General features: G+C 42.3%; 1 protein-coding gene across 3 annotated transcripts in view; it reads left to right on the forward strand.

Moving 5' to 3' along the window:
• WWTR1 (WW domain containing transcription regulator 1) overlaps positions 1-21362 on the forward strand; it is a 146485-nt gene that overhangs the window by 100405 nt on the left and 24718 nt on the right. For all 3 annotated transcript variants that reach the window (XM_068983689.1, XM_068983775.1, XM_068983862.1), the window contains exon 4: positions 14344-14546. In XM_068983689.1, the coding sequence (XP_068839790.1) occupies positions 14344-14546 (203 nt within the window). The remainder of the gene's footprint in view (positions 1-14343; positions 14547-21362) is intronic.

Here is a 21362-nt window from a genome sequence, read left to right on the forward strand (position 1 = left end):
GGGTCGGACACAACTTAGCGACTACAGCAGTGCTCACCACAGTCATGATGCCCCTCGGGCCCCGGGTCCCTGCCCCCGACCCTGTGCCCTTCAGCCATGTTGGCCACCCTCTTTTGCTCATGTACTCCATTCCCACAGGTCAGGCACCCTCCCACCTCAGGACCTTTGATCTCCATCAGCCTAGAATGTTTCCCACCCTGATTTCTGCACCTCAACCACATTAAAATAAAAATATTTTAAAATTGTTAAAAAAAATTTTTTTTTTTAAATTTGGCTGCTCTGGGTCTTAACTGCAGCGGATGGGATCTTTGGTTGGGGCATGTGAACTCTTAATTGAGGCTTGTGGGATCTAGTTCCCCGACCAGGGATCAAACTGCATTGATTCCTGTATTGGGAGCCTCCTGCACCGGCCCCCTGCATTGGGAGCGGGAAGTCATAGCCACTGGATGACCTGCGAAGTCCCCCGTCCAATGTTTTTACAAATTACCTCCTCAGACACAGAAGGAATGCTTCTCTCCACTAGTTCTGCATTTGTTTATTCAAAGCCCTTATGGCTAGAGTTATACTATATATTTGTCTCCCCGCTAGACTATAATCTCCTGAAGGGCAAGACATTTTGGTCTTGTTCTCCAGTGTTTCTAGCACCTAGAAACAGGGCCTTGCACTTGCCTGGAGCTCAGCAGGTATTTGGTGAGTGAATATTTAAGTGAACTGTAGACCACTAGAAAGAAAAAAAAAATCATCCATAGGCCTACCATTCGAGGACCGCTATTAGAATTTTGATACATTTTCATTGCGAAGGTAATTAACTTTTGGGGGTCACTATTGGTCCTAGATCTACGGGTACAGTCTTTAAAATGCATGTAAGCACAAAGTCTCCAAATTTGATACATAATTTTACCAGATTTCTGAATCCTGCTACCCCGGTTGAATTCTTGTTTCTTTTTTCTTGCGTACTCGTGGAGTGATGCAAAATACCCCTCATTACTGTGTTGTTTCTGTTAATTTGATTGCTAAAGAATGACTGTTTAATTTGCATTTCTACACTTTCTTGTGAAGCTGATAATTTTTCCACATTTGATTAGTAAATACATGTTCTCATCTATACATTGTTCAAATCCTTTGACTTATCTCTTGGAGTGTCTGTTGTATGAGCTCTTTCAATAATAAAGATGTTTACTAGAATGGCACATAGTAAAAAGAAAACAGATTAAGGACGATTGGGCCACACTGGCAACTTCTTCCTACTTCTAGTGGAACACAGCTGTGGATTCATTTTCTGTTACTGAGTTCGGGTTGCCACACTCTGCACCTGGAGTAGTTTTAAAATCATTCAGGAAAGCTAACCAATAAAAAGCTACAATAAACTGTCTCCTGACTAATGAAAATAAATGCATGGATCAGAGTTTCCATTTCCTGCTGGGATAAAATATACCTATTGTCTGAAGATAATAAAACAAGAAAAGTTTTGGTTTTGCTGCTGTTGCCAGGCCATGGAATAAAATTCAGAGACACAAAGATAACTTTGTGAAGCAGGATGGTGAAGCACCCAGTTTCCTCTTTTTTTTTCCCTCAGTTGGTCATTAGGTGCCTAAATCACTGCCTTCATAGATGTGCTTTCTGCTTGGCCACTTTTGATAAATCTTTCAATAGCCCAGAAATCAGATGGAATCAAGTAGCACTTTCTGGTGCTGCTTTAGGTGGAAGAAATATGATTTCTTTATAGCTGAAGGATCCAGAAGAAATGAATGTCAGAAAGATGTGATTTTTTTTTCATAGCTTGTTCTAGATCTCTTACAACAATGAAAACTGATGTTGAAATCCTTTACATGCCAGTAAAATATACATTTTATAATGTCTATTTAAAAAATTTTTTATTTCATTGTAAAATATATATTCACTGTTCATGCATTTATTTTCGTTAGTCAGGAGAGTTTATTGGAGGTGATGCATTTGCTGTGCTGTGCTGTGGTTAGTTGCTTAGTCATGTCCAACTCTTTGTGACCCTATGGATTGTGATCAGATGACCCACTAGGCTCTTCTGTCCATTGGATTCTCCAGGCAAGCATACTGAAGGGATCTTGAGGGGATCTTCCCGAGCCAGGTATCAAACCCTGGTCTCCTGCATTGTAGGCAGACTCTTTACCATCTGAGCCCCCAGGGAAGCCCTAATGCATTTGCTAGGAAAACATGAAAATCCATGTTACAGGCTTTTCCATCTTTACACCTAAGAGAATAGAGTTGCCTGGATGTTTGCACCCTGGTTTGTTGACTCAATTACTGTTTGGATGAACACACAGGATGGCAGGTAAGAAAATTGTTGGCTGCTGCTAAAATTCAGGGATTCCTGTGAAGTAAATGTAGGTTGGGTTACGAGTCTAAAACCAGTTGAGCCGGGGGCATCTGGAGAATCTAAGATCCACCTGTCTGATTCTGGGGGCACCTGGAAGTGATGTTAAGGTTTGAAGTCGAGAAAGTGTGTCTGAATGTACATAGACCCCAGAATTTTGTGTCTTATCAACTGAGCCGGCTGAGAAATGTCCTTAGAATTATTCTCACCCAGACTTGGAATAAAGAGCTCAGTGTGAAGTTGGGATAGTGCAACTTCTTGGTTTAATACTTTACAGATTTTTGGAACCGAATGCACCCTGAAGGGAAAAGCTGCTTTTTTTTTTTTTGCTGACCTTGTTGGACAGCTAATACTGTTTCTGGGAAATAAGAGAAACAAGCGACTCATTGTTGGCAGGAGCTGAGAGAGACGCAAGAAGGGCGAGAGACGTGTCTGCAGCCTTTTTACCCCCCTTCGTTGAATCGTGACTGAGTCCAGGCTGGATTGAGACTGGGTTTGTCTTTCTACCTCCGTAGACATGTGTTTTCCATCAGACTGGGCTGCAGGACACCTGACATTGGCCGGTTCACACGAGTTAAACCCTGTATGGCCCAGAAACAGAGAGAAAAAGACCCGCAGCTGTACCCAGACACTCTCAATGCGGAAATATTTTTGAAGCTTGGTGTGGCTAGGTCCATGCATATGTCAGATACGATTTACACCTGTATGTTTTGGCTTCTCTCTGTTGCATATCATCATTTCCCCGGAGCCTCTGTGGCCAGAAGGGCTAGTATTGCTTGTTGGTGCCACCTCTTCTGGTTGAACCCTTCCTGTATTATGAAATATAATGCTTCAAAGATACCTGATTTGGTCTTTTTTTTTTTTTTAAGGATGGAAGAAGAAAGCCCTATGTATACCATTTTCTGTAAAAGCAGATCCCACAAACAGGGTGTCATCCTAACATGTGACTATGTTGATTTCATCATTTTACAAGTAAATAAGTTAATTAAATTAGTCTGCTTTGGACCTTTTTGTGAAATAGGGCAAAGGAAACTCCTCTTAATCCTTGTCACCAAATTTAACTCAGTAAATAGTTTTTGACTGCAGGGCCGGGCAGTGATTGGTGGTCAGTGTAGCTGACGCCAGCCACGCATTCCAGCACATTCCCTGAGCTTCCTAGGTTTGTCACAGTCTATGCTTGTGATTTGTGCTGAGTCAATTAACCTTCCAAGTTTCTTCATCTCTCAAATGAGTGAACTGGCTTAAATCATTGGTTTTAAATTGTGTCCCAAGGCCCCATGCCAGGGTTTTGGGGCATGCAAGCAGAAGCTAAGCTTAGTTAGTATCCAGTCTCCAAGAGCCATGCCTGTCCAACATATTTTAAAACTTTGTTTAATATTTTGACTCAAGAGTTGGGAAACGCCTGTAGGGAAAGCAGAGTGAAAGCCAGACTGAGACAATTTAGAGAAGAGAATCAAAGGAGTGCCTTTTAAGCATTCACTGACACTAGCACAGGCTGCAGGCATGCTGTGAATGAACCCCTGCACATGTGGGGTGTCTCTGTTTCATGCCATATATCAGGCTCTGGGGAAAGATCCTGCTGCTAAAAAAAAAAGATTGAGGAACTTGGTCAAAATGGACTAAGCTCCTTCCAGTCTGAACTTCTGTGGTGATGCTTCAAAGTGGGGTAAATACATGGCCACAGCTATGATGAGGATGGTGGGATTTGTAAAACACTAATGGTAAAACAAGAACAAAATGCATTGGGTCCTCAATAGGGAGTTATGCTGCGGGAGTAAAGAGAAAGCTGCAAGAAAAATCTACTATTCATTAAATATCCACTTATAAGAGTATCAGTTCAGTTCAGTTGCTCAGTCGTGTTTGACTCTGCGACCCCATGAACCGTGGCACGCCAGGCCTCTCTGTCTATCACCACCTCCCGGAGTCCACCCAAACCCATGTCCATCGAGTCAGTGATGCCATCCAACCATCTCATCCTCTGTCGTCCCCTGATCCTCCTGCCCTCAATCTTTCAAAGAGTATGGGATGTAATAATTTAAATGCATCCCGAACAGAAAGATTTGTGTCTGTGTGTGTAGTGGGGATGGGTTTCCCATTTGCTCTGACTTTTCTTTTAAATTAAAAAAAAAAAAGCCTCTGCTGATCATCTTTAAAATGAATTGATATTTTACTACCCATTTCTGACCCATAAATCCATGAACATTCTCAGGGAGAATGTATTTGGTGCCTTCTGTGTGCATCAACAAGTCCGATTTGAAATAAATTTCAAATTTATTGAAATTTGTTCTGGGTTTATAAGGAATATTCTTACCAGTGGAGTTGATTCTAAAGGACAGGGGGAGACTTGGTTTTGTTTATAAAGAGCATGAACCCAGCCCTCAGGAAGGTGAGAGTTCAAATCACAGGAAGAGAACAGTTCATTGTTTCTTAAAAGTGCTTCTGTTCACTGTGTGTGGCTCAACCTAGAATCCAGAGAGAAAGATTTCCTGACTTGAAGGCTCATATGTATGAGCAATACAATGCAATGTCATAATAGTGCTTCATTTCTTTAAAAAGTTGCAGAGTAAGTGCCGGAGTAATAGTCCCTCTGCCAATCATCACGTGTGAGTGTGCGCTGCCTTGTCCAACTCTTTGTGACCCTATGGACTGTTGCCCACCAGGCTTCTCTGTCCACAGGATTCTCCAGGCAAGAATACTGGACTGGGTTGCCATTTCCTCCTCCAGGGATCTTCCCAACCCAGGGATCGAACCCACATCTCTTGCATCTCCTGCATTGGCAGGTGGATTCTTGACTGCTGGTGCCACCTGAGAGGCACTGATTACCAAGTTGTATGGGTGCAAAAGGACAGACAGCTGGTCGTAACTGATGGAGGACACATTGAGAGCTGATTTGAGGGACAGCCTGACTGTCATTCTGAATATCAAATGGTTCTCTCCTATGAGTGCTGGTTCTCTTTGTAAGGAAACATGTTAGGATGGAAATAGGAAACTTGGGTCCTACTGCCATGAGTTAGCTCTGGGAATGTGGGCAGTCACAGGTGTAGGGTGACCAGCCACAGCATCTGCTTGGGACTCTTCCAGATTTAGCCCTGAAAGTCCCACGTCCCAGGAAACCCCTTAGTAGAACCAGGACAATTGGTCACCCTCTCTGACAGACCTGTATCATCATTTGTAAGATGGGGACAAAGAATGGAATCGTAACAGCCCACACTGCAGAAGAGCTCGTGTTGCCCTCTTGGTGTTAAGTTTCTGGAATGTGTTTCCGATGCAGTTCATATAAACATAGTCCAAACATCAAACTGAGTTTAACACCTGTTCCATCTGGGAGGAAGAATTTTTCCCACGTCCCAGATCATACCCAACATATGTATTCAAATGTTGCATTTTCACCTACTTTGAGGAAACTGTAACCAGATTTTCACAATAATAAGTCAGCCCTTCAAAGGGATGCTGTCAGAAGGGTGCTTTAGAGTTCTTGATGTTGTTTTATCATAGAAGCTGGTTAAAAAAAAGGAAACCCCCAAACTAAAATAAAAGTTTATTTTGAAAAAACAGAAGTTCGTTTAGCTGGATTGTGCTTACCACCTATGAAAATTGATACACAAGTTAAACCATCTTAGAAATCTTCCTGTTAAATCAATATTTGATGATGGAGAATGTCAGCGGCTGTTATTCTGGCAGTCTCTTATAACCCTGGCTTTCCCTGTGCTTTGTTTTGTGTTTTTTTTGTGTGTGTTGTTGTTGTTGTTGTTGGTACTTTGTATCTTGAACAGCAGTGGGTAATTCTAGGCACAGGGAACCACTTTGTCCTACATCTATAGGTTGCATGTCCCTTTCTCTGACTCCACACTCCACACTGCTGCTCAGTTGACTTTGAGAAGCTCAGCATGTAGTAGGAGCTTAATAAATATTCATTCATTTTCAATTCAATTTGCAATTCGTTACTGCCAAGACATCTGCTAAGATGCAGGGGACCAGCATTTTCAGTATCCCTCCTCAGGAGAACAAGGTTGAGAAGTGCTATATTTTATAACTCCCTCTTGGAAAGTCTCATTGTTTGTATGTTAAGGTCTTTGAGAAATTCTGCAATAAAATAAATTCTTTTAACTTTGTTTAGCCCAATATTTCCCAATCTTAATTGACCATGAAACATGGGAAGCAGCTGTTAAAATTTTTTAAACTTTTAATGTAACATCTATTTGTTCCCATGGGACACACTTAGACCGTGTTTTCTTTCTTTCTTCTTTCGTTCCTTTCTTTATTTTTTCTTCCTGCCTTCCTTTCATTCTTTTAATTTGGCCATGCAATGCGGCACGTGGATCTTAGTTCCCTGACCAGAGATCGAACCCGAGGCCCCCTAACCTGGAAGCACAGAGTCTTAACTACTGGATCACCAGGGAAGTCCCCAGACCATGTTTTCTTTTTAATATTTATCCATTTTTAATATACCCTATAATATCTATTCATTTTTTATATATGCTATGGAGATTATTTGATAGTGAGTATTGAAAAGACAGTGCCAAACATGGTTCCTGGTATTTATTGAAGATGTGATTACTATACACACACCCATACATACACAGACACACACATGTTCTTCTTATATCTGTTTTAGATTTTCAGAGATAGAGTTCTCATATGCCTCTCACCTGAATTCCTGTATTAGTAACATCTTACATTGTGTGATATTAACATACAATAAAAACAGATGTTATCATTAATAAACCAATATGGATACATTATTATTAACTAACTTCCATACTTTTTTCAGATTTTCTTAGTTTTTTTCTTAATGTCCCCAGCTGTATACCACCTTATCTTTACTTGTCATGTCTCCTTAAGCTGTTCTTGGCTATGAAAGTTTCTTAGACTTTCCTTGTTTTTGATGACCTTGATAATTCTGAGTACAGCTTAGGAATTTTATAGGATTTCCCGCTACGGGAATTTGTCTGATGTTTTTCTCCGATCAGGTTGGGATGATGGGTCTTGGGGAGGAGGGCCACAGAAATAAAGTACCATTCTCATCACATCTTATCAAGGGTCATGTCATCACCATGGCTTATCACTGTTGATGTTGATCTTGATCACCTGCCCAGTGTACAAAATTCCTCCCCTGTAAAGTTGCTGTCCCTCACTACCATTGGATAACTGTGCTCATTGGGAGGAGGTTACGATGTACAGTCCATACATCAGGAGTGGGAGTTTTCTCCCCTTCATTGAGGACAGTGCATCTACATTAAATTATCTGAAATTTGTCTCTACAGGTTTGCCTCTTCTCCTGGCATTTATTTATTTATTCAATTATTTGTTTATATGAGTGTAGACTCATGGACGTTATATTTTTACTAAAATAATGAATCGTAGCAACATATGAAGCTCTCTCCATTCTTGACAGAGAGAAGTACAGAAGCTGGATAATGGGTCCTGGGAGAGGAAGAATTCATGCAGTGCTGGGCAGGCCTCCCCCCTCAATTGCATGGAATTGTGCCTCTGGCATGTTAGCAAAACCGTATGGTTTTCAAAATTAATTAATTAATTTGGCTGCACTGGGCCTTCGTTGCAGCACACAGGATCTTTATTTGCAGCCTGTGGGATCTAGTTCTCTGACTAGGGATGGAACCTAGGCCCCCTGCAGTGGGAGCACAAAGTCTTAGCCGCTAGATCACCTGGGAAGTCCAAAACCGCGTTTTTAAAGTTCAACTCAAAGAGCTATGCAGAGAAACACCACAGCTGAGGAGCTGTTGTCAACAGGAGAAAGGAGGCTGAGGAGAAGAGGAGAAATGCCTAACAACAAGTATTCCTCTTTGCCCTCCCTAGACTCACGTGTGCGTCACGGAGAAGGATTGTGTCTTTCTAGGGCTTAGGTGTGGCGTCTAGCCATTGGCACGCTGGTTGTCCTTTCCGTAATCTGCTCAGAGCCAGCCTGATGCAGGCCCGTGATGGGTTTTGTCGTTGAGCCCAACCTTATGGTTTTGTTTTCTTCACTTGGCATTGTTTGTGTGTGTGTGTGTGTATATAGCCACAGCCTATTTTAAAAAAACGTGGAGGGGGGAAGCAAGCCCAGGACAAAGAAAACCAAGCCACTAAACTTCTCCGAGGCCAGAGAGACTTTTGTCAAACATTCCAGGAGGCTCGCTGGGCAGCCTGATTCCCTGGCCTCCCTCCTAGTCTGCAGCTCCTGGCTTGGGGAAGCTGCCAAAATCCTCTGTCTATGAGCTGTCGCTCTCAGTTCCTGGTGCTGCAAAAGGCAAAAAGTTCAGGAGTGAAGCCTTAACCTTTTTCTTGTCTACTTCTTATACAGCAAATGACATGCTGGCTTAAAATGGAGTCCAGGGATCTTCCTGGCCTCGAATCTTGTGGGGCCTTTGTAGACATGACCGAGTGGTATGTTGGCTGGAGCAAGTTAGAGGGTGCATCAGTGTCCCAGTGGGCATTAGTCAGAGGGTCATGGGTAGACCCCATGCACCTCTGCACACCCCATTCCCATGTTGACCATTTACTTCACAGTCATTGACTCAGAAGAGTGTTCCTATCTCAAATGCTGTGGAGTTTGTTTTTCTTGGTGTTTTCTTTTATATTGAATAATAGCAGTGAAATATGTCTGGTTACATGTCTGTGGAGCGTGGTTATGTTTGATGGCCAAACACTCAAGAGAAAGTCAATTATTGAAGAAGGAAAAGCAAAAGGGAAAAGGAGATGAAAACAGTGAACAAGATAAATGTGAATTTGAATTTAAATTCTGACTCTCTTGGAAGGGAAAAAAAGAGAAGTCTCTGCTTTAGTTTTAATGCATTCCTGCTTTAACGGAGAACACTTCTGTTTGGGTTATTCCTTTCTGTGGGGGCTGGCAAAAGTCTAGAACTGACTAGGTCTTTAGCATTTTTAAGGCATTTAATGGTAGTCTGTCCTTAATTGGTTTGGCCTCAGATACTGCATTTGAGGGGACTTCCCCGGTGGCTTAGATGGTAAAGCGTCAGCCTACAATACGGGAGACCCGGGTTCAATCCCTGGTTTGGGAAGATCTCCTGGAGAAGGAAATGGCAACCTACTCCAGTATTCTTGCCTGGAAAATCCCTGGTACGATATATACAGTCCATGGGGTCGCAAAGAGTGGGACACGACTGAGCAATTATCACTTTCACTGCATTTGAGATACTGTACTTTTTTTTTTTCTTTTCTTAAACTAAACTATTCTTTCCGTAAAGTGTTATGGGATATTATCCCAAGAAGCATTTCGTTTGTTGCAAATCTAGATGTTTTCCTTCTGTATTCTCCCAAGGACTTCCTCTCTGTTTATCTCTGTCTTGAAATTCTGCCCCTCTTTGTCTCTGAGTAGCTACGAAAGCAGTGGTTTTAAAGAACCTCAACCATCGGTAAAGTTCACAAGATTCAACCTAATAAAAGGTTCAGTAAGTAACCCTCTGAAATGAAACAACTACAGGGAGCAGAGCAACAGGGTAAACCTTGGGCACGTGGAGTGAGTCAGGACACCTGGCTTCTAGGCCATGACTATTTTATGACCTTCCCCCAGTTCACTGTTTCTCTGGGTATTGCTTCCTCATCTCTACATGGAAAAGTTGCTCCAGGCGGACTCTTAGTTTTGAGGATCTTGACTATATTTTACGCCTTATTTGTTGTTTTTCAAATAATTTGGGGTTTACCTCCTTTCATTCCACCAAGAAAATATTTTGCATATTTGATGCCTCCATGACCATGCTTTTGTTTTCTGTTTTTTATTTTTGCATTTGTATATTTTACATAAGTAATACACACAGGAAAACTTCAAACAGTACAGAAGGGGAAAAGGAAGACCTCTTCCCAGCCCTGACACCCAGTTTCCTCTCCAGAGGCACCTACTGCTGTGTATTTTTCTTGAGAAATTTACTGTTTTATGTATAAGATGCACCCCATCCCACCCCTATTTTTCTAATTATAACTACTATGCTCTTACAATACATCCTATTCCTTGGATTTTTTTCCCCCTTCTGAAAATTGCTTCTTAGAGATTGTTTCATAGAAGTAACTACAGAGTTTCTTTATTCTTTGGAATAGTTACATAGCCTTCCTCTGAATGAATCATGATCTCTTATTGGTGGACTGTTATGGACAGTATCACGATGAATTTTCTCATACAGAGTTCTCTGTTGGTGAGTGTGATTTATTTCGAAGACAAAGCCATTGGCTAAGTTCTATTCTCTTCCAGTGTTTACAGTTAATAACTGGAGATGTTTAGTCTAAATGGTCAAATCTAAATTAAATGGAAGAAAACAGCATGTCCACCATGCCTCCCTGTAGATGGTCCCTGTAAGGGCTGGTGTTTTAGAGGCTAGCAAAAGTGTGGTTTTTAGAAGCGATCTCCACCCAGTCTTAAACTCCCCCCAGATAAGAATGCAGACATCAGTAAAACCTGACTCCCAGTGTCTGGATGAACACAATGGCAGGGCTGGCTTCCCAAGTCATGGAAGATAGTTCTGATCCAGTTGACTTGGCACGTCAGTAAGTACCAGACCTGAGTCAGTTTTAATACTTTTCAAGGGATCTGAGTTATAAAAATTAACCTCTGGGGATTTATCTGGCAGTCCAGTGGGTAAGACTATACTTCCACTGCAGGGAGCAAGGGTTCAATCTCTAGTCAGGGAACTAAGATCCTGCATGCCACATGGAGTGGCCAAAAAAAAAAACAAACCACACCTCTGAACTACTAACAAAAATTTAACATGTTCAAGCCTCTTTTTCCTAACCTAGGGATTTGTGATATTGGAAATATTTAATTTACACATTCCTCTTATAGACACAATCAGGCTTCTTTTTCCTGTGATAGTTACATCAGATAAATAGGAACATACTTTTACAGAAGGTTCAGAAACAACTCTGCCTGGAGATAATCACTATTTTTCTATCTAAGCTTCCTTCTTCTGGCCTAAAAGAGGTCTTATGAATTAAACCCTTCTGAGTATCTGGACTTTGTCTTACTTGAATCTTTATTTTAAGAAAATTTTTCCCTATGACACAGTATGTGCCCAATCCCTGACCCTCCCACCCAGGCCTTCAAATAGAGATTGTAATTATGCTCCAAGCTGTAGAAATGAACTACTTATTTCAGTTATTTTGGCATCAGTCACAACGATGCTTTTTTTCTGTTCTTGGACTAAGAACATAAGGAATGCCCAGCTGGTTTCATTCATTCATCCCATCATTTACCGAGTTTCCTTCTGTGCCAGGAGGTGAGAGTTCTTGGCGGTGGAGTTGATTCAGGAAGTGAAACCCAAACTATTTTTGCAGAATAGTCCAGAATCTTACCTTGTCTTGAGCGACTTCTCTGTGATTAGGCAGAGTTGTCAGCCTGTCCAAACCCTCCTTCAGGCTTTCCTACTTGTAACCTGAGCAACCTTTGGGCCCAGGAGCCTGTTTTGAGGGCCTGCTGTTTACGTGGCCTTTCATTGTGGTCCATTGAAGGCAAATTGTGTGTAGGGGGGTTGCCCCAGTTTCAGTGATTGTTCCTGGACTTTGGTCTCAGGTGTGACAGAGGGTGGTGAAGGGCAGTTGAAAGGGCAGGTGGACAGAGTGTCAGGAGTTCAGCTTTGGCTCCAGTGGTACCTGTTTCTAAGCAGAGCACACCCCTTGCCTCCCTGGCTTTCACAGAATAAAAAGCTGAACTAGATGTTCTCCAGGAATCTTTACAAAGCCTAGCATTTTAGTGCTCTACCGACAAGCTTCCCTGGTGGCTCAGATGCTTAAAAATCCACCTGCAATGCAGGAGACCCGAGTTCGATCCCTGGGTTGGGAAGATCCGCTGGAGAAGGGAACGGTTATCCACTCCAGTATTTTGGCCTGGAGAATTCCATGGACAGAGGGGCCTGGCTGGCTACAGTCCCTGGGGTTGCCAAGAGTCGGACACAACTGAGGAACTTTCACTTTAATTTTCACAGACAAGCGTAAAACCCCATCTTATTTCTTCACACGTTCCTTGCAATAGCCCGTTAGTTCCTGTGAAGGCAAGAGCTGTTTATCCAGCTACAAACCCAGCATCCGGCACACAGTGGGAAGGCAATAAAGAGCTGAGTGAGTTAGCGGTAAATTTCAAAAAAGAGATTTTTATCCCACCTCTACTCCTATCCAGAGGAACTTCCTGTCAAGGAGCTAATTCTTCCTTAAGGAAGCCAGTTCTACCGAAAATCTTAAGTGGTGGTACTTTGTTTTCTCTTCTTTTCTTTGTAAACATTTTATGGAAGTGTAGTTGGTTTACAACGTTGTGTTAGTGTACAGCATAGTGATTCAGTTATACATGTACATGTGCTCATTCTTTTTTAGATTCTTTTCCCATGTCGGTCATCATGTAGTACTGAGTAGAATTCCCTGTGCTACACGGTAGGCCCTTGTTGATTGTCTATTTTATATAGTGTGTGTATGTTAATCCCCAATTCCTAATTTATCCCTCCCCCCATTGTGTTTTCTCTTTGGTAGCCATAAGTTTGTTTTCTAGGTCTGTGAATCTGTTTCTGTTTTGTAAATATATTTTGCTCTTTTTCATGGCTGAGTGATATTCCGTTTGTATATGTACATATCTGGTTTATCCGTTCCTCTGTTGATGGGCATTGAGGTGGCTTCCATGTCTTGGCTATTGTAAATAGTGCTGCAGTGAACATTGGGGTTCATGTATCTTTTCAAGTTATGGTTTTCTGCAGATATATGCCCAGGAGTGGGATTGTTGGATGATATGGTAGTTCTATTTTTAGCTTTTAAGGAACTTCTGTACTGTTCTACATAGCGGTTGTACCAATTTATATTCCCACCAACAGTGTAGGAGGGTTCCCTGGTACTTTTTTTTCAGTGTGTATGTGTGTGTGTGTGTGTTTTAAAATTCACCTAAGAAAGTTTGGTTATAATATGTTCCCATGTAATATCTGTATCAAACTGAAGATCTGAAATATTTCACTCTGAACTTTAAGTAAAATATGCCAATAATTTTATCTTTAAAGGTAATGATATAAAGTATAGCACAAATTACATTTTTTGTTTTTTTTTTCCTCAGAAATGAAGTAAGTATATAAAGTTACACATTGTGGCTTTTGGCCCCGACTTAGGAGCAAATAGACTGGAAAACATGGTTTTCTTTATTGTAGGATATTACCCAGTAGAAGTTAAGCAAATTTGATAGGTAAACTGTCTTGAGAAAAACTAGCACTTTTTAAGATGCATTTTTTGGGGGGAGGGAACACTAATATAATTTATTAAACTATTTAAAAGTGTTTTGTAACGTGAAGTACTGTATGCTAAATTTTTGATATTGGTAAATACAGACAAATAGAAAATCCTTAAAAAGTTGAAAACACTTCTATGCCTTTATCCAGTCACAAACATGGTTAGCATCTTTTATATAATTTCTTTCTCACTAATAATTCTCACTAAATGTTCTCTAACCATTCACTCATAATTTCTCACTAATAATGTCTTTGGGGCGTCCTCTTTTAACAAAGCATGAATGGGGTCCTGCTTTTGTGTAGACCCCTGATCTAGGTGCTGTGTTTTACCTGTTAATTCGCCCACCTGTTCTAAATATTGTTTCACACCCACCGCTATCAGTGATCGCATGCCCTCCTTAGCTCTGCCATAAACATGCAGGTTGATTGAGGACAGGCACACACACCCAGATGTCCTGGTGAAATTAGCTTTCATGTTGTGGTAACCTTTGTGGAATTTGCTTATGACCACTATGTTCTATTTAAGGATTGAAATGTACCCTAGACACAGGCAAGGTGTGAAATCAGACTTTTAACAGGGCACAAGAGCTAAGACTAGGTGGGTCAGGAGAGGGGCCAGTATCTAAGTCTCTGTGAATTGAATTAAGGTAATGATTACCTAAACAGTAATGATAAGCAGCAAAATACTTGGGAGGGAATCTCAGGAATCTAAAGTCCACAGCATTCTGATGGTCTCTTTTTGATAAGGTGCTGTGGTCCTGGTCACTCATCTCCCTGTTCTTCTCTCCATAGTGATGAATCACCAACACCAGCAGCAGATGGCACCCAGTTCCCTGAGCCAGCAGAACCATCCCCCTCAGAACCCATCAGCGGGGCTCATGAGTATGCCCAATGCACTGACCACCCAACAGCAGCAGCAGCAGAAGCTTCGGCTCCAGAGGATCCAGATGGAGAGAGAGAGGATTAGGATGCGCCAGGAGGAGCTCATGAGGCAGGTATGGCTTTCGGTGGTACCTGGTGGAGGCTTCGTGGTCAAGGCTACTAGGTAGGTAGCCACTTGCCATCAGAGTAAAATAAATCTTTCTCCAGAGGCATTGGACTTCCCTGGTGGCTCAGACGGTAAAAGCGTCTGGCTACAATGCGGGAGACCTGGGTTCAATCCCTGGGTCGGGAAGATCCCCTGGAGAAGGAAATGGCAACCCACTCCAGTACTCTTGCCTGGAAAATCCCATGGATGGAGGAGCCTGGTGGGCTGCAGTTCATGGGGTCGCAAAGAGTCAGAATGAACTGAGCAACTTCACTTCACTTCCAGAAGCATTAAAGGCCCAAAACCCTGCTCCAAACTTCCGTTTTCTACTTGCACTATCTTGAGAGTCAAATCTGTGAGCACGCAGACTAGCTGTACGCATGCTAATGTACATGCTAATACGCATGGCTACCTTTGGCTTTCACTACTCGTCACTAGAAGGAGAGAAAGAGTATGTACCAAAACCTAGTGGCTTAAAAGAATAACCATTTTATTTATTTAATTTTTAAAAGTTTTTATTGTATATTGGCATATAGGTGATCAACAATGTTGTGAGTTTCAGATGGACAGCAAAGGGACTCAGCCATACATAACACATACATCTATTCACGCCTAAACTCCCCCTTATCTAGGCTGCCACATAACATTGAGACTAGTTCCCTGCGCTATACAGTAGGTCTTTGTTGGTTACCTATTTTAAAAATAGCAGGGTATACATGTCCATCCCAAACTCCCTAACCATCCCTGCTTCCCATCCTTCCCCCTTCCCACCAAATAGCCTTTTTATTATATCACACAATTTTGTGGTCAGGAGTTGAGGCAGGGCTCAGCTGGACTCTTCTTCTTCTATACATAGCATAGACTGAAGTCACTTCAGTTCATTTTGGTTCAGTTCCAGTCGCTCAGTCATGTCCGACTCTTTGCGACCTCATGAATCGCAGCACCCCAGGCCTCCCTGTTCATCACCAACTCCCGGAGTTTACTCAAACTCATGTCCATCGAGTTGGTGATGCCATCCAGCCATCTCATCCTCTGTCATCCACTTCTCCTCCTGCCCCCAATCCCTCCCAGTGTCAGGGTCTTTTCCAGTGAGTCAGCTCTTCGCATGAGGGGGCCAAAGTATTGGAGTTTCAGCTTTAGCATCAGTCCTTCCAGTGAACACCCAGGACTGATTTCCTTTAGGATGGACTGGTTGGACCTCCTTGCAGTCCAAGGGACTCTCAAGAGTCTTCTCCAACACCACAGTTTAAAAGCATCAATTCTTCAACGCTCAGCTTTCTTCACATCCATACATGACTACTGGAAAAACCATAGCCTTGACTAGACAGACCTTTGTTGGCAAAGTAATATCTCTGCTTTTGAATATGCTGTCTAGGTTGGTCATAACTTTCCTTCCAAAGAGTAAGCCGTTTAGTGGTATTCAGCTGGTGGATGGGTTTACTTGGAGGGTCCAAGGTGGGTTTACTTAAGTGTGTGGCCTCATGGTGAGATTGCTGAAAGGCTGCGCTTAGTTGGGACTAAAACTTGAAGTATTTGCCCATGGCATCTTTAGCTTGGCAATCTTAGAGCAGTGGAACTATTCTATTTGCAATAGCAGCTTGGGTCTTCCTGAGAGAATGTTCTAAGAGATAGGAATTGAAAGCTGCCAGTGTATTAGGGCCTGTCTCTAGAAACTGCCACAGAATCACTTCTTTCATGTTCTCTTGATCAAAGCAGTCACAGTGTTCACCTTCCTCCTCTAATCCCTGCTCCCCTTCCCACCCCAAATTAGAGCAGATAACAGAGAGTGTTCCATGGAGGAAATGACAGTGAATCTGTAACTGTCTTTGATCTGCCATGAAGCATGAAGAAAAGAGAAAATTGAGGGGGCTTGAGGAAGCAAAATGCTTTGCCTGTGGATTCTGATAGAGGGGTCTGCAAAACTGCCTGGGCTTTAAATAGCCACCTCTGTGGCATCCTCCACTCATTCGTGTATTCATGCAGTCAGTCCATCCAAAGAGGGTGTGTCCTCAGTGAGTCAGGCTCAGTGCTTCCCTTCAAAAAATAAATGAAAGTCCTTGAAGGAGGCCATAGCCTTTTCCCTGCTGAAATGGCTTGGTCTGTGCAAGAGCAGAATTCTCTTCTGTGCTGCTCAACTAATATAGCACAGGTTTTCTGGCCTCATCAGTTTTGCTGGCTGCATTTTGGGGAGGAAGGCTTCAGTTTATTGTTCTAATTCTTCAGACTTTGCCTTATGACTCACATGAAGCAGGGTACATGGGTAGCTTCCTTTCCATGTTTAAGGAAATGAATAGTTTTGACTGTTCCAGAAAGCTTTTTTGCAGGGGGCTGGGGATATTAAACACTATTTTTTCCCTTTGGTACTATTATATTTGATACTTTCAAAAATATACACTTATTGCCATAGGTAAATAATGAATTTCTCATCAAATAAATTCTAAAATACAAAGTATCTGTACTGTGTGATACTTTATACTGTGTGAGGTGGCTTCCCTTGTGGCTCTGATGGTAAAGAATCTGCCTACAATGCAGGAGACCTGGGTTCAATCCCTGGGTTGGAAAGATCCCTTGGAGAAGGGAATGGCTACCCACTCCAGTCTTCTTGCCTGGAGAATTCTATGGACAGAGAAGCCTCACAGGCTACAGTCCATGGGGTTGCAAAGAGTCAGACACGACTGAGTGACTAACAATTACACTGTGTGAAGTTTAAAAACCATGATGAATTAAAAGAATTCCTTAGACAGTCTTTGAAAATGCGGGAAGTGAATATAAATAGTGCTTTGTTGTTCTGTTGGACTATCCTCTAAATTTGAGGAATACAACTTTGTAATATGACCATTATTATGCTTTTTTACCCTGAGGATTTATGTCTGAATTTTCATAGTTATTTCAGGGTAACAGTTGTTTATACTGTTTTTAGATATACACTATCATGTTTCTTAGCAGGAAATGATTGTATTATGGTTTCCTGTCTTTGGATAATGATTCTACTTGGAATAATATATCTATTTTATAATATAGAGTAAATTAAATAGCAGTAGAGTAGCATTTATAGATTTTAATGGTTTTTCCCCCCCACAAAGCTATGACTATCCTGCAAAGAATGACTTGCTTCTCAGTTTCTGTCTTGCTCTGTTTCTCTTTCTCTTACCCCACCTCCTCCTTTCCCACAGAAAGCATTTCTGAAAAGGGGTGGAGGAAAGTGCCCCAGATTGTTTCCCTTATGCCAACCTTAGGTGCCTTTGAACCAGAACGTTAGTATTGATGGTTCGTATTACAGAAATACCAACCAAGTTCCTTAAATGCTGATCCCTAGAGGCTGTGGAACTCAGAGTATTTTGCTTCATCACAGTGTCATTTCCCCTGTACAGGACCATGGGGAGAAATACCGTCCAGATTTGCTCACAGAGGTTCACATAGTTAGCTTTGAACGTGCAAGCACACACATATGGAGGAGGAGAAGATGGAATGGGTGGTTCTGATGTCTTCTCATCTTTATTATGGAGATGACACCAGCCTTATGGCAGAAAGTGAAGAGGAACTAAAAAGCCTCTTGATGAAAGTGAAAGAGGAGAGTGAAACAGTTGGCTTAAAGCTCAACATTCAGAAAATAAAGATCATGGCATCCGGTCCCATCACTTCATGGGAAATAGATGGGGAAACGGTGGAAACAGTGTCAGACTTTATTTTTGGGGGCTCCAAAATCACTGCAGATGGTGACTGCAGCCATAAAATTAAAGGACACTTACTCCTTGGAAGAAAAGTTATGACCAACCTAGATAGCATATTGAAAAGCAGAGACATTACTTTGCAACAAAGGTCCATCTAGTCAAGGCTATGGTTTTTCCAGTGGTCATGTATGGATGTGAGAGTTGGACTGTGAAGAAAGCTGAGCACTGAAGAATTGATGCTTTCAAACTGTGGTGTTGGAGAAGACTCTTGAGAGTCCCTTGGACTGCAAGGAGATCCAACCAGTCCATTCTGAAGGAGATCAGCCCTGGGATTTCTTTGGAGGGAATGATGCTGAAGTTGAAACTCCAATACTTTGGCCACCTCATGTGAAGAGTTGACTCATTGGAAAAGACTCTGATGCTGGGAGGGATTGGGGGCAGGAGGAAAAGGGGACGACAGAGGATGAGATGGCTAGATGGCATCACTGACCCGATGGACGTGAGTCTGAGTGAACTCTGGGAGTTGGTGATGGACAGGGAGGCCTGGCGTGCTGCAATTCATGGGGTTGCAAAGAGTCGGACATGACTGAGTGACTGAACTGAACTGAACAGGAAGAAAGGTCTATAGAGACTTTTTTAAGCAGTGGAAGAAGTTTTCCTCCATCCAGAATTAGCTTGCTTCTCAGGGTCAAAGATATTATTTAAGACCGTACAATAAATGGTGTTAGAGTGATGACGGTTTTCTGGGGCGTTTGCCAAGATGTCTGATTGTTCAGGTGTGGATTATGTATATCATCTTGGTGTGTAGTTTTGTGTGTGTTGTTTTTTTTTTTTACATCTTTCTTTTGTTGCTTTGCTCTTAAGCATCACTATTTGAACTTAATGGACTGGAAGTAAAAGTGATACCTGGCTCACCTGTTTGGCTGCCTTCTAGCATCTGGTAGGAAGGTAGAGGCACTTTGGCCCTGAAGAGCTCTGAAGATTGTCAGTTCCGTTTGTTCTTTCTGCCCCACTCCCTGTTCTTCATAGTCAACAACTGCCTGAATATCCTTTGCTCTCTGGGCACTTAGTAATTCCCCTGCATGGTAAGTTGCTTCAGTCGTGTCCGACTCTGTGAGATCCCATGGACTGTAGCCTGCCAGGCTCCTCTGTCCATGCAATTCTCCAGGCAAGAATACTGGAGTGGGTTGCCATGCCCTCCTCCAGGGGATCTTCCTGACCCAGTTATCCAACCCACATCCCTTATGTCTCCTGCACTGGCAGACAGGTTCTTTACCATTTGTGCAGCCTGGTAATTTGCCTGGTCCCCCTGCAGTTTGCACGAGGGCCCTGGCTGTCTAGCTTGTCCTCTCAGAGCCCTTGCCCTGCAGGCAGGCCTTGACCTTCCTCTCACAGGAGAATTTCTGGGAGAGAAGCCCCTTCCTATCCTTCATCTCTAGGTAGGAAAGGGTTTGGGTACATTTTAATAAGTAGAATGAATTTATTCCCTAATTCTTGGGAAATTATCACTACTCTGTATTTTTTTAAAAACTATTCATTTATTTTTGGCTCCTTCGGGTCTTTGTTGCAGCACATAGGATCTTTTACTTTGGTGTACAGTCTTAGTGGCTTCTTGGCATGTGAGATCTTAGTTCCCTGACCAGGGATCGAACCTATGCCACCTGCATTTCAAGTGCAGAGTCTTAACCACTGTACTGCCAGTGAAGTCCCCTGGAAGCTCCTTATATACTGTGTAAATATTGTTTTATTTTTCCTTCTTCTTCTTTCTTGCCATTGTTCCTCTAGACATGTAGTCTGCGGAGAAAACAATTCCTTGGTCCTTCTTCCACAATCTGACGTATACCTTTTGATGCCAACTGAAATCATGTGGAAGATATTAACACAATGAATTTGAGGAAAGTCTGATTACAGATCTGAAGTGAACTTCCATTATTTCAGGATGGAAAATTATTTTCTGATTCCTTTTTTTGTCTTGTCTGTTTATTCACTCAACATTTGCCTAGTGCAAAATAATAAAAAGATAAACGAGACACGGCTGCCTTCAGATAACTTACATTTTATCACTGGAGGCAAAATGATTAATCTGAATTGGTGGCCAGAAGGATGAATTCCAACCGTTCCCTACTTTGTGGGGTTCCAGTGGCTGCCATCTTTGACTTTCATGATTGGAGCAGAGACCAGATCACCTGAGCCCAGAGTTCTGGGAAAGGAGCATAATGTGCTTTTTGCCTTCCTTTTCAGTCCCCACAGGCTAGCAAGTTGTTGGATAACTACAGAATTAGGATCAAAGGGCTGGTGAGGTTTGGTATCTCCCCTGATTAGCAATCTTTTTAAGTAGCAGAGTCTTGTTCAAACTGATTCCTACGCATTAACATTGGCTGCTGTAGCAGCACAGTTGAATTGCTTGTATCTGATAACTGATGAATTATCTCGAAACATGGCAGGTGCTCCCAGGGCAGGGGTGCCAACGGGCCCAAATGGATCCCAGCCAGGTCTGCAGAATGTGGCCTTATTAGGAAACTTTCTCTGCTTTCAGTGTCTCTCACAGACCTTATGGAGAATGACTTTTCGTGAAAGACATTCTCCATTGTCCGTGATAATGAGAGTTTTATTTTTTGCTGGTGAAGCGGTTTCAGGTTCATCAAAGTAATAGCAACCCTGGAAAAGAAAGCAATTCTCAGGAATTCCCTGGTGGTCCAGTGGTTAGGATTCTGAGTTCTCACTGCTGAGGTCCCAGCTTCAATCCCTGGCCTGGGAACTAAGATCCCACAAGCCGCATGACCAAAAACAAAACAAAAAAATCTCAGCTGGACAATGTGCTTCTTGCTATCTTTTCATTAAATTATAACAAGTAGTAGTTGTTTTTGTTGTTTTTGTCTGACTGACATAAGAGAAAGCATTTTGCTAATTGAAAACGATCCAGACTCAACAGACTTCAGAGATTTTCCTGGTGGTCCAGTGGTGAAGATGCTGCGCTTCCAAGGCAGGGGGTACAAGTTCTGTCCCTGGTCAGGGAAGTAGGATCCCACATGCCATGCAGCAAAACAAACAAACCCAAGTGGTTCTGTCTCATTACTTTTTCTCCCTGACCTTCAACCCCAGGGCAAATCTCA

This window comes from Capricornis sumatraensis, chromosome 1 (genome assembly GCF_032405125.1).
Source record: "Capricornis sumatraensis isolate serow.1 chromosome 1, serow.2, whole genome shotgun sequence".
In the NCBI taxonomy this organism is placed as follows: Eukaryota; Metazoa; Chordata; class Mammalia; order Artiodactyla; family Bovidae; genus Capricornis; species Capricornis sumatraensis.